A 13048-nucleotide genomic window follows, 5' to 3' on the forward strand; every position below is an offset into this window, starting at 1 on the left:
CAATGCCAACAATGTACCCCAACAAATAAATGAAGACTGCTGTTTACCTCTAGGTTATCACTGTGATACCAAAACAGATCAAACAAAAGAATGTGATTTAACTCTGTGCAACATTTCCAGCCAGGATGAGAATTGGAACCTCTTGTAAGGTTGCTTTCACTCGTTCCATGATGTTTGCCTCAATAAATCAACTTCATGTCCACTGTGTAAGGAGATTCTGAAAAAAAAAGGAGGTAACTTAGTGAGACAGCTAAAGAAAGCCAATTTACATCCTTCATCTAACATTCATGAAACTAACGTGCCCACGTGCATTTGCCAGTCCTTCGTAGGTAGAAGACCTAGTGGTAGTAATGCATGCAATGTCTTTCAGCATAGATAAAGTAATGAAAATTTGAAGAAACTTGAACTCGTTTCAGACCTGCCTTTCTTTTCTGGGAGAGATCTTGAAGACCACTTTACATAGCACCATTAGCATTTTCCTGCGTTTGACTTGGTAATTAGCAGGAAAATATGCTCTTTTCGGTATCTTACGTTTGTTTGGGCATGTGCACTGGTATGTGGATAATAAGTGGGGCAATAAATTTGGGCGGACATCTCGGTCTTGCTATTCCAGCGTTCGGATAATTTTTGTTTGTTTATGATGTTTAATCGTGTGTGTGTGTTCTTTCTGCTTTTATTTTGCATACCATGTAGTCGGATCTTCGGGCTGCTGTTCTCCAGTGATCTGATGTTTTGCACTACCTTGCAAGTTCTATTCCGGATGTTGCGTTGGCCATTAGAGCACCAAGTACTTCATCCAGGTTTTTTCTCTTCTTACAATAGATCGATAACATGGCTTGACAGCTATTCCTGCATCTCTGTTTCACTTTTGCTATTTGTTTGCGTCATTTAATGACTGAGGCGAAGACAGCATCTCCCCTGGAGTCAGCAGGACATAGCATTGGCTGGTTTCACCAGTTAGGTGGCGAGCCGTCTCCTACTTAACATTCGCTGGTGAAGGGTATTCTTACTGGTGCGCAGTGTTCGCTGGCCCATCATACATCCAAGAAGGAGCCTATCGCCGTCTTTCAGTTAGAACAGTTAGTTGGCTACAAGGAGGACTCGTTGGACTCTTTGTATGATACTCGTTCAGTTGTTATATGCTTGCTAGCTTTTGCTGCCTTTCTCAGATTTGATGAGCTTGCTAAGGTTGTTCGATCCGATGTTAAAATCGAAAATGACATATTAAATTATTTATCATATAAACAACGCTGTTATGCAGAGATTTCCAGCCCTGAGAAAAGCCGTTACGACACACGTGAAAAAATGCCATATTTTTTCACGTGTGTTTGATGTAGCCAATCAGCTGCTGACACGTCATTTGCGTTTGGCGCGACTCGGTTAGGTAGATGAATGAACGGCAAAGCCTTCACCATTCTCAATCCATGGTAGTTTGTCGGAATTTTCTCGGATTATGGCTGCTAAAACACTGAAAATCCGTATCGCCGACAGACAGTGACGTTCAAACTTTCCTAGAAGGGGAAGAAAACCAACTGGAAGATTTACCACAGGCCGATTTTGGCCGTTTACCTAAAATAATTCTTCTGCCGGTATGGACAAAGTTTTGTAAATTGAAAATTAGGGTTATCCTCGGTGTAAAAACCTCACAACTGACGTCACAGCATCTATGACAGCCAGGGCTTGATCGCTAATGAATGGATCAGTAGATCAATGGATCGATGGATGAGTAGTTCAATGGATCGATGGAAGATCAGTATGGATCACTAGATCAATGGATCACTAGATCGATGGATCGCTAGATCGCTAGATCGCTAGATCGCTAGATCGCTAGATCGCTAGATCGCTAGATCGCTAGATCGCTAGATCGCTAGATCGCTAGATCGCTAGATCGCTAGATCGCTAGATCGCTAGATCGCTAGATCGCTAGATCGCTAGATCGATGGATCAGTAGGTCGATGGATCGGTAGATCGATGGATCAGTATATCGATGGATCGGTAGATCGATGGATCGGTAGATCAATGGATCGGTAGATCGATGGATCAGTAGGGTACACTATATCTTCAGAGGGCTACTTTTTGTTGAAAATTTGCCTCCCCACTGAAACTGAAAATCTAACATTACCAAAAAAGGAAAGCAAAATCTTAAAACACACACGAGATATTTAGAAAAAGAGGGGTTTTATATACAATTTTTATATAAAAGTTAACAAAATATGGATAGGTGCCATATTCTTCACAGTGCCTTGACTCCCGGGCGAACTTTCCGCGCGAAATGGCCTCGTGCAGGGAGCTCTTATTCCGAGAACTCATAAGCATTTCTTTTGGTTACATGCGATTTCGCTACGTGGCTCTTCAATTGTCTTTACTTAAATTTGACTACACTGAGATCATGAAACGAGTTCTAAAGAATAGAGAAAAGTCCTTGCGCAGCGAAAAAATGAACGCAAAAGGGAAAGCTAGTTCGACAGTGTCTTGGGTGTTGTTTGGTTTGATCAACCTTCAAACGTGCAACTCGAAGAAAACACGTCTAATGAAACTCAACCTTATTTTTCGTCTGCTTATTTTCCCATTGCGATCGCCAGGTGAACTTTATAATTAGGAGAACGTGACTGTCACACCATTGGAATTGCTTGGCTGGCGGCATGTCATGTTGGCATACATCTCAGGTGAAGGCGTGACATGTGTAGAATCGACAGATTTTAATGAAATTTGGCCTGAAAAGTCATTAAACATCAAAAACCAGAGAAATCCTGACACACATTTAGAGACTGATCCTTGCTGATTGATACTGTGCAGTACTTTTGAGGAAGCGATGGTGTTTGATACCTGATTAATTCAGCAGAATGTCAATCGATCGTTTTCTATTTTCTGGCTTCTAACTTCTTAAAGAAGGCTCTGCATACATAGTGAATATTTTTTTTCGAAATCTGCAGTTCATAACCTTTCTATTGATATATAGTTTGTGGTAGTTAACTTCGAAACAACACGTGTACGATTTTTTTTTCAAAAAACACCCGCGAAGGTATTGTGTCAGCTTAACGTGACAAAAACCTCACACGAACCAATCAGAAGGTGAGATTCCCACGTGTATTTTGTTTGGAGTTTTCCCTGAGAGCGTCCTTCATTTCGCGCACAATGGCTGCTGTTGGAGGACTTGGAGAGGTAAATTCAGTAAGGGATCTTGAGAGAAAGCTTGCCGAAATCCACATTCCATGGGACGAAATTGCTCCGGCCCACATCCACGAATGACTGAAAGTATACTCGAAAAGCCACGGTACCTCACCGGAGCTACTCTTGGCTGGAATATTGCCATGCACTAGTGCATTAATTGGCAACACCACAGTAAAGCTGTTTGATTCCTTTCAAGAGAAGGGAAATCTGTTTATGTTAGGCCTGGCTCCATCCGGAGCTGGAAAAACCCCCGCCTTCAACATTGGGTGCGTGGGACCGTTAATTTCTCACTTGGAGCAACGAATTGATCGAAGCATTCTGGTTGACGAAACGTCTTCGAATGGTCTCTTTAACCATTTTGTGAACTTCCAAAAAAGTGCCGCCGGGGAATGTGTTCCCGTCTTGTGCATTGATGAAAGTTATATCTGATTTATAACTGATTTCAACGTCGAAGTCAGCATTGCATACTTGTCTGACAATGGAGCGTATGTGCAAGCTGTACGACGGCGATTATTGGTATTCCGTTAAGGGCAAAGGAAAGCGGGTGGACGTTCAGAGTGCGCGTATGAGTATGGCGACCTTCACAACACCTCGAAGGTTTTTGACTGAAATATGGCCAAAGGTTGTCGCTTGCCGCAACGGACTTGCGGATCGCGTCTGAATTATGTACCAGGATCGCCACCAAATGGAAATTGAAGAGATGGAACAGTGTTCCTCTGATATCCAGCAAGGTCCATTGAAAGGCTTAGGGACGGTGTATGAACATATCTACACAGAGCACCAGCAGGAAAACCCTGTTGAATACACATTAACTGTAACCGCCCGCGAACTGCATATAAAATACTGCAAGGGGAAGACCAACATGTCATCTTCAGTCGGTGCGTTTAATCCTGAGTGCAACGCCAGAACAGGGAAAAACGCCCTCAGGTTAGCCCTAAATCTTCACGTGCTGTGGCATCGTCTTGACAAGGCCTTAAATCAACTTGCTGGACCAACCCCAACGACAATCAGCGAAAGCACCATGAACATGGCCTTGACTCTGCACGACACCCTTCTCGCTTTCGGAGGAGTTGCTGAAGCAGTAAGTGTTCATTTCTTTTTTATTTGTCGAACTCAATCGGACATCGCATTATTTCCGAACTCTTAATCTTTGGTAAAACTGGTTTTCAAAATCAAGTTCTTGGAGGCTCGAATTACTTCTGTATACCCGGGATTGTAGCACGTGTTTTTAGTACACGCAAAAATTCAGGAATGCATTCAGATGCACTGTCGCTTAGCCTTGAATACGTAGTAAAAGACTCCCAGCATTTCAGCTTTAACGTAAAGGAAGGCGAAGATCATGTAACAAAGTCTTTGCAGTTTTCATTCCTAGAACAAGTTATGACGACAAGATTTTCCACCGTAACTTTTGAATCCTTGGACAAAATCCACGGATTGAGTTCGATTTGGTTCGATTGAAGGGGCTAGGTCACGCTATTTTAGGTAATTTTACAAAATTTAATTTTGTTAATTACGAGCTCCAAACTTTTTCCGTTTTGTTTTCTTTTATGACAGTGTTTGCAGTTAAAACAAGGGGCTTCAGCAATACGTCTGGACGTCTCGAAAGAAGACATAAAGAAGAAAATTATATGCCTACCTGGGCCGTTTTGCAGTGCAAAACGCGTCTACAACAGTTTTTCTTCAAGTTCGCGACCCAGCCCTCAAGTCACAGAACAGTGTTTTCAAGAACTGACAGTTTCAAGAAGGTACAGAAGTCTACATTCTTCTATAAAGCGCTACCATTAGCCCTTGCTAATTCTGAACATCATCTTGGTGCTCTTAACTTGTCCCTTGAAGATTATAAAGCAAATGTTTAGAAGGATGACCTTCTTCCCTCCTCCCAGAGGGATAAGATGCTTGAAAATCACCCACAGGAAAACGAACTGAGGGCATACCTCCAAAAAGAAGGGGCTCCAATTTTAGATGAGTAATTCTTCTAGTCAGACTGTATCCCTTTAGTGTAAAATGTTAGCCCCCTATCCTACCCCGAGGGTCTGGATGGGGTTTAGTGTGAAGTGTTATTTGGCCGTTTTTTTTAATGTTTAGTGTTAAAATGGGTAAAATTTTAATGTTAAGCGTTTAAAAAAAGTTTAGTGTTAAGTGTTAAAAGGTATTAGAACAGCGATTTCACTCAATAAAGGTCAATAAAAGTTTTACAGAGAAAGCAATAATATTAGAAAAAAGGACTAAGATTTGTTCAAACTTAGCTCTTATGATAAAGGCGTGCAAACTAGAAACAAAAGGAGAAGAGTCTGCGCAGAACTAACCGAACTGGTCAGCATGCATACTTTGTACTCATGCGCATAAGTTCTGTAGACATTCTGTGGTCAGCGGTTTTTCAGCAGACTTCTGCATGCAAAATGGGCGCCTCGTCCGCATCGGCGGGAATTGCGGAAGTATTGATCAGCTTTTATAGATGTGGCGAGGAAGATGCTTTTGAGAGACATCGCAGTAGAATTCCAATCGGTATAGACCAAAGAAATCTAACGGACGCCAGGAAGCATATGATCAACTTTCTTGGTATTTCGCAAATGGCTACGTCGCTGGGTATGGGAAATTTCGAGCTGAAACTGTACCGGCTGGCCAGGAGTGCTCACGGGAAAACGAAGAATTTACGTATCCTTACGCAACAACAGTGGGAGATGGAATTGCCACTCCTTGTTTCTGACGAAACCCAAAGTGAACTCAATAGTAAGTAGACAACTGATCTGTCGAATTCATAAAGTGCAGGAAAAAGTTTTGAACTAATGATAAATATAACCACAACATATGTATTAGAAAATTGGGGGTTACAAATTATCCTTATTCGATCTTAGAAAAGGATAATTACTTTGAAGGTTATAAGTATGAAATACTAAAGTAAAATTTCCTCTTTTTCATCTTTTTTAAGTACATGTGGTACAGAAAATAATTAATTGGTCAGACAAGAAAATGGTGCTTGTACCGGGTGTGAAGCAAACTCCTAAAGAACCTCTTGGTACTTCAACAAGTTCTTCAGAAGATAAAGATCCAGAAATTGCCATCATAGACAATGAGCCTGGAGCATCAGATTCTGCGAGAAATAGAAGTAGGAAAAGAAGACAAGAATGTCAGGAAGATAAAGAACTAGTTCAAAATATTTTGCGAGACAATAAAGTTGTGAGAAATGTGCGTCAGAGGCATGAATTAGATGAGCTTCAAGCAGGTAAATTTTAATGAAATAGGTGGTTTTTGAATTTCTACTTTTACTTGTACTTTTACCTTTACTTATGTGTTTACTTTTATCTCGCTTAGACTTAGGGAAGCTTGCTGGAAGCTCAGCTCTTAATGAGGTGAAATTTACTTGTGGAGTCTGCAAGAAACCGTATTTTATCAGTACTAAGTCCAGCAGAACCACCCAAGGGAAGGTCAATTACTTCAAAATCAGTAAGTTTAAACAAATATTTTTAATTTACCAATATCATTACTGCAGATCACATGTTTCAGTACTCAGAATAAGAAAAAATAATAATTCCGAGTGTATTTAGGTGATAGTAACTCTGGTCTTTTGTATTCAGCTGATCTTCTAAAAGACTAATGAATGTTTATAATTAAGTTGAACTTCCCTTATCACTTTTTCAATAATCCCCATGGTGGAGAAATGTAAACCTAGGAATACACTGTTCACCTTTGCTAAAAATTTGTCCTTTGTAGCACATTTCAATAAGTGCCAAAGAAATTACGAGAAAGCACAGCGTTTAGTGAAAAACAACCACACCCTGGACAGCCTTTGGAAAAAAGGAAATTGTGAACGACTTTCTTCAGCATCAAGCAGCAATTCCATGTCACAAGATGAGCAGGAGGACTTTACTGGTGCTGATGCCATAGAAACAGGCTCTGACAAGTAAAAACCTTACTGAAGAATATATTGTTGTATAAAAGAACTTTTTTTGGATGAAAATCTAGATTATTATAGAACTCATGCATAGACATGTCATTACCATGTACCAATAGATAATATTTGTTGTACACACAAAGATTGTTTAGCTTTTTCCATAGATCTCAAAACCAATGTCTTTGACCAGCATTTGTAGTACTGCTGATAGAGTCTTAATGCATAGTTTTTGTTGATATTTTGAACTTAATGAAATAAAGCAGTTTATGTTTTTCAAATTGATGTTTGCACGTGTGTTTCATGTGTAAGAAGAAAATCATATTTTGCCAAAATATAATTGCATGGCAGTTAGCAAATAGTGGAACTACTAAAAACAATTGGCATTTGTATCATGATACCAAAAATCCATTACAAAGCTTAATATCTGGAGCATTCTCCATTGCTTGTAGTGTCCCAATGTTATATATGTTCTTCTTTGTTCCCCTTTTGAAATTCCTGATACTGGCTGATACTGTGAACACAATGAACAATGACCAGAAATGAATCTATATGTTGCGAAAACTATAATACATGTATGTGATAATTTCCTTATACAGTGATAGTGTTTACCTAAACGAAGATTTGGAAGAATCCGCAGACTTGTCTCAAAGCCATGATGAGACTGTCAGTTCATGTATTGAATCATGGGATGAAGAAACACATTGTGCTTTTGATGAAGCTGGCTATGTTGACCAGAAAGATTCAACCCAGGATCCGGAGGGTCATGTGATAAGCGATGCGAACGTGGATGATGACTTGACATGTTTTAACTTGTGAGTGTTTATGTAACTAGAAAGATGGAGGACAGATGGTCCATTTGTGTTTGATCTTGTAGTTTCTATTGGCTCCAACTCTAAGCTTGCGAGTTTTGTTGAGGTTGCTTACGTAATGGGGAAATGTTGTTGCACTATAATTTATGAGAATTGACAAATTGTTAGCATTGGTCTGTGTGTGGTCTTTGCACATTTAGACGTTTGTGTACGTTTATTCTTCTAGGTGTGTGGAGAATGCCCATCCAGTTGCTATTAAACTCAACCAACTTCTTGAGAAAGGAAAGATCCCGGAAGACTGTCTCTACTACAAATTTATTGACAACACTACATCTTTCGCTCTAGTTGATCCTAAGTCTGCTTCAGATTTCACATGGGACCGAGATGTGTGCGAGTTTTTTGACACTATCAAGTATCTCGGAGGTAGTCGGACACGAAATTTTGTGAGAGGGCCTGGTTTCTTTGGAACTGGGAGAAGGGGACTGAAAGAATTCAACACATTTTCTGATTTCAATCTTTGCGGTCCGTCAACAAATTCGTCAAAACGCTTTCAAGCTGGTTATACTACAGCCAGTGGGGTGATAAAACCGCATCTATTGTCCTTGTATTCCTTTGCCTTCAATCGACAAGCTGATTTGCCAGCGCTTGTTTCTACAGACAAGTTGAACGTTATACCATTGTCACAAGCTATTGATGGAACTGCATTAAAACCTGGCCTAGAATGTGATTCACTTCAGAAAATGGTGGTTGGGCTAACAACTCAAATAGACCAAAATAATTTCAGCAGCAACTCCATTTCTGATCCTGAGGAAATAAAAAAAAAGCTCTTAACAAGCGCCGAAGTGGTCGTAGGTACATCACTGGACAACGGCTCATCAATTCCAGTTGGTGTGTACTATCGCCCCAAATCAGTAACTGGTGAAGAAATCCTCAAATCTATACAAGACACAGCTAAGACCTTGCAAACTTGCCAAATGTGTTTGAAGCTCCAGGCGTCTGTAAGTCAAATTGTATCAAATGACATGCCCTCTTGCTTTAGCAGCTGTGATGAGTGTCTTAAGCTCAAATCTGTTTGCTCAGCCTGTAAACAAAATGGCCAGGTCTCACACATTCCTTCCTTAAGGGCTTGTAACCGGTGTTTAGAAAAAGGACTAAAGTGTAACAGGTTTCTTGCTGCAACGGTAACTACCGATTGTGAAGAGTGTAACAAGAAGGCGTTGTCAAATCTACACTCTATGGCCGAAGATGGTACATTACCTATTGAACTTTCGCTTCTTGTCGCCCTGCCAGATGTGGTTCATCTTGGCAAGAGTATGAAATGCAGCTGGGCCAACTGGTTCATTGATCTTGAAGGCGCGAAGAGTAGTCTAGTTCTAATTCGAACACTCCGCGATTCTGCTGGCCCTGATGTACGTAAGAAGTTACGAAAAATGCTGACCCTGGACTGCGTAAGGAATAAAGATCGGATGGCTGTAGAACCTATCGTGCGCCTTACTAGAACCTCGGTACTAGAGGTACTGAGAGGAATAAGTTTGGTCGTCCACACAATAGTTCCAGAAAAGTATCGCTTTTGGAAATCCAATCAGAGTGGGATATGCAAAAGACCCATTGCGATTGAAAGTGGGGCTCAAGGAAAAGTGCTTGTGTTAGACTATGACTTCGAATCTCAAGAGGCTCGTCTCGTGGAATTACGTTTGCATCAACCAGTTGATGTTCACGTTCGGAAAGAGACATTCAAGGATGCAAGGGACCTTTGTTTTACCAGTGGTATAGTTTTCGTTTCTGAAAGAGGATCTGGGGCAATTCGTGTTATTGACTTGGAAGGCAAAGTACGTTTAAAGCCGGAGGGCCTGAAATCGCGAGCAGAACTACTTTCACAGCTGAGTCGTTTTAGTTTATCACAGGATGGCACAGTGCCAATTCTTCGGAAGCGACTCGCGACACATTTAAAAGCTTTAGCTGCACAAGTTAAGAACCCAGAAATCATCCAGCTTAACACGCCTTTAGTAAAACCAACGTCAATTTGTGTGGCGAGTACAGACATCCTTTTGTGTGCGGATGACGAGCACCAAAGGATTATTCAGTTGGAAGTAAGCTGCAATGGAGTTGCTGTCGTTGGTACTAGCATGCGAGAAATACATTATCCCGATGGCGTTTCCAGTATTGAATCTCTTTGTGTGTGGAGAGGGTCCGCATACTTGGCTGCATCTGGTAATACAGGTGGGTTATACGATTGTGACCTGGCAAATTCAAACGTCAAACAGCTCCTGCAGAATTCGTCCGATTCATGCAGTGAAATCAAGAGGCTGTGTCATTATGGCGACGTAATTGTGTTCACTGACATCGTAGATAGGAAAGTCAAGACCTTCGATCCGAAAACCTCAACTGTTAAAACATTGATGGGCACTGGAAAAGAAGGAACTAATGATGGAACTGGTGAAACCTGTACCTTTGCGCAAGTCCACGGAATATGCAGTTTCCAGAATACTATATTGGTGTCGGACGTAGCTGCTGGAACGGTAAAAATAGTTTCACCGCTTACTGGGACAGTGTCCTTTCTTCAAGCCCTTGGGAAGCTGTACGACAGTTTTGGAATTGGTGCTCATACCGTAGACGCAGTATCACTATCCCTTCAAGATGCTGTGAACAATGTTTCATCAGTGAACGAATATATTAAAAGCACAGTTGCTACAGTTAAACAGCACTACAACATGAAAGAAGCAGCAGCAACAAATGGTCCCCAAGGAACTGTGTAAAAGAAAACTCAAGTCTCGTTAGAACTCCTTGAACAAGGTATGGCACGACTGCAAAATAACTTGAAGAACATAAATGAGGATTATGTTGGTGACGTTGACCTCCGTACATTACTGACCACTATAGTTGAAAACCTTCATGCAGTCTCCCACTTCAAAAACGAGACTTTTACAGCTTTACAGTATGCTCGAGACTTTGGAACAATTGCAAAAGAATAATTAAAAAGAACAACAAAATGGAGTGCCAAATACTTTACACATGACAAATCGTTTTATCCAGTTCCAACATCTAGTATGGAGTTGGCAGATGTTGAAGTGATGAAGTCTCCAACAGCTCAAGGATAGATCCTCTAATTGAAGTAGCGATGAAGGAGTTGGTGGATAAATTTCGTCCCGTGAGGCAGAGAACAGTGCGCAGTGAAACCACAAAAGACAAAGCCGGAGCTCTCCCACCAGCAGTGTATTACACTCAACCTCCTCATACCAAAGTAATGTTCCACAACGACCCAACTGTTGAAGGAGAAGTAATGGAACAAATTACTCCGCATATCATAGATGACGATGGGGACTCGCACGCACCCAGTATCACGTTTGTGGACGATAGCACTATTGAAATAGTTGCTGTTGTTGAAGTGCCAGATCAAGAGGATGAATACGACACCGACTCAGGCACCGATGTGGATGATGACGATCACGACTCCTACCCCCACACAACAACACTCACCAGGTCCGGGCGCGCCATTCGCGCTCATTTTCGCCTTGACTTGTAGAGTTTGCACCATCGGGTCTGCGCATATACATTACCTTGTGATGAATCTGTGATCAAGAGTTAATTGCATAACAACCCGTAAATAGCGCCACCTTGGACCCTGGAAAGCAAACGATGAAGAGGTAGACCTAAAGAGACTTGGAGACAAACTGTAAAGAAAGAAAGGGGGAGTTTAGATTCAAGGCTTGCTTGCTGCTAATACATGTGCTAAGAAACAAGAGGATGGCTAGTGAGGATGCAACAGCCTTTTCCCGGTAGGTAAAAGGAGCATGATGATGATTAAATAAACAAATTGTTCAAATGAAAGTTTGCGAAAGTGTGATAACGACAGAGGAAAATTTTAATTGTTAAGCATAATGTACCCTTCTGCAGAGAAATAGTCTCCAATGATTTTCCATGATAGAGACATAAACAATGAACAACACAAAATTGCAATCAAAATGACACAGTATGTAAATCAATTGTAGCTGATTCCATATTGAATGCCCGCGTTTATTGTTATCAGTATCTGGCGCATTTTTTAGCTGTTTCTCGTTACATTTGTATCAATTTTAGTGTTTCAGAGAATTTTTTAGTGTTAGATGTTAAACAGCCCAAAATTTTAATGTTTGATGTTATAGAAGGTAAAATTTTAGTGTTTAGTGTTTTCGAGATACCCCCATCCAGTACAGCGATCGTTTACTGGCCAGCATTAAGTATGCCTCAAGTATGTCATGATGATTAAAATGTTTGCTATAAGTTGTGCTCCAGTTTTAAGCTATTGATTATCATGGGCTTTAAGATAAAAAAAATTATACTTTGGTATAAAGCATTTCAGAAATTATTAGCAGAAGAACATGGTTTGATTGCATGATAACAAAAAAAATATTAACTTGGCTGTATTCGGAAGGTTTACAAGGTTATTTTTTTCATAGTTTGTGCCACAAGTGTATAATATCCATAATAGCAACATTTCAAATATTAATGATAATTCAATAACATTATACCCCCAAAGCTTGAAATAATTTTTATTAAAATAATGCCAATAAAAGAATTTGAAATCCTCACCTACTCTTATTCTTTTGCACATGTTTTTGAAATTACATCTAGTAAAATACAGCATTTTTCCAGGATAATTTTAATGTTAACAAATAGAGGATGTTACTAGACTTATTGTCATGAGAGACATGTCATGATTGATTACAATATTAATTTATAATTAACAAATAGAGAAGCCTTGACTGTGCTCTGTTCTGTTATAAAGCACGCAGGAAGCGGCTAGAGCACGAAAGAAGTGTAGGGAGAAACACGAGACGTAGTCGAGTGTTTCTCCCCACTTCTTAAGTTTTGTTATATTTTTCATCATTTCTGTTTTGTTCTGTTTTGTTTTTGAACTCTGAACTTTATATACTGTACGAGTGTTGGCTGTGTTTGATTTTATTACCGCGCGTAAGCTTGCAATCTAACTGAGCGTGAAAATCTTTAAAACTTGGAATGTCTATTTTTTTTTCCTTTGAGGATTTTCGTATCTGCTCACGTTTTAATAACGTAAATTACGGCGCCTGGTTTGTTTACAAACCTTTTTTTGGTTCTTCTGTTGCCGGCTCGCTTGTTCCGAAATTTCACTTTCAATTATCGGAAAGAAAGCTAAAAAGAAGTCCCGGAAAAGGTCGAA

The 13048-nt window shown here is 40.3% G+C and overlaps 1 protein-coding gene across 1 annotated transcript; it reads left to right on the top strand.

Moving 5' to 3' along the window:
* Window positions 1-3835: 3835 nt before the first annotated feature.
* Window positions 3836-7100, top strand: LOC136278272 (uncharacterized). Its single transcript, XM_066161791.1, has 6 exons — window positions 3836-4252; window positions 4726-4916; window positions 5519-5901; window positions 6101-6394; window positions 6484-6615; window positions 6883-7100. The coding sequence occupies exons 1-6, from the start codon at window positions 3836-3838 to the stop codon at window positions 7074-7076; spliced, it is 1611 nt and encodes a 536-aa protein (XP_066017888.1). The 3' UTR covers window positions 7077-7100.
* Window positions 7101-13048: the final 5948 nt, after the last annotated feature.

This window comes from Pocillopora verrucosa, chromosome 14 (assembly GCF_036669915.1).
Source record: "Pocillopora verrucosa isolate sample1 chromosome 14, ASM3666991v2, whole genome shotgun sequence".
Classification (NCBI taxonomy): domain Eukaryota; kingdom Metazoa; phylum Cnidaria; class Anthozoa; order Scleractinia; family Pocilloporidae; genus Pocillopora; species Pocillopora verrucosa.

Bases quoted from the DNA above. Each gene is read 5' to 3' on its own strand.
- LOC136278272 (XM_066161791.1), top strand. From the start codon at position 3,836: ATGTACCAGGATCGCCACCAAATGGAAATTGAAGAGATGGAACAGTGT. The intron at 5,902-6,100 runs GTAAGTAGACAA...ATCTTTTTTAAG, and splicing joins AACCCAAAGTGAACTCAATA to TACATGTGGTACAGAAAATA. The intron at 6,616-6,882 runs GTAAGTTTAAAC...TGTCCTTTGTAG, and splicing joins GGTCAATTACTTCAAAATCA to CACATTTCAATAAGTGCCAA.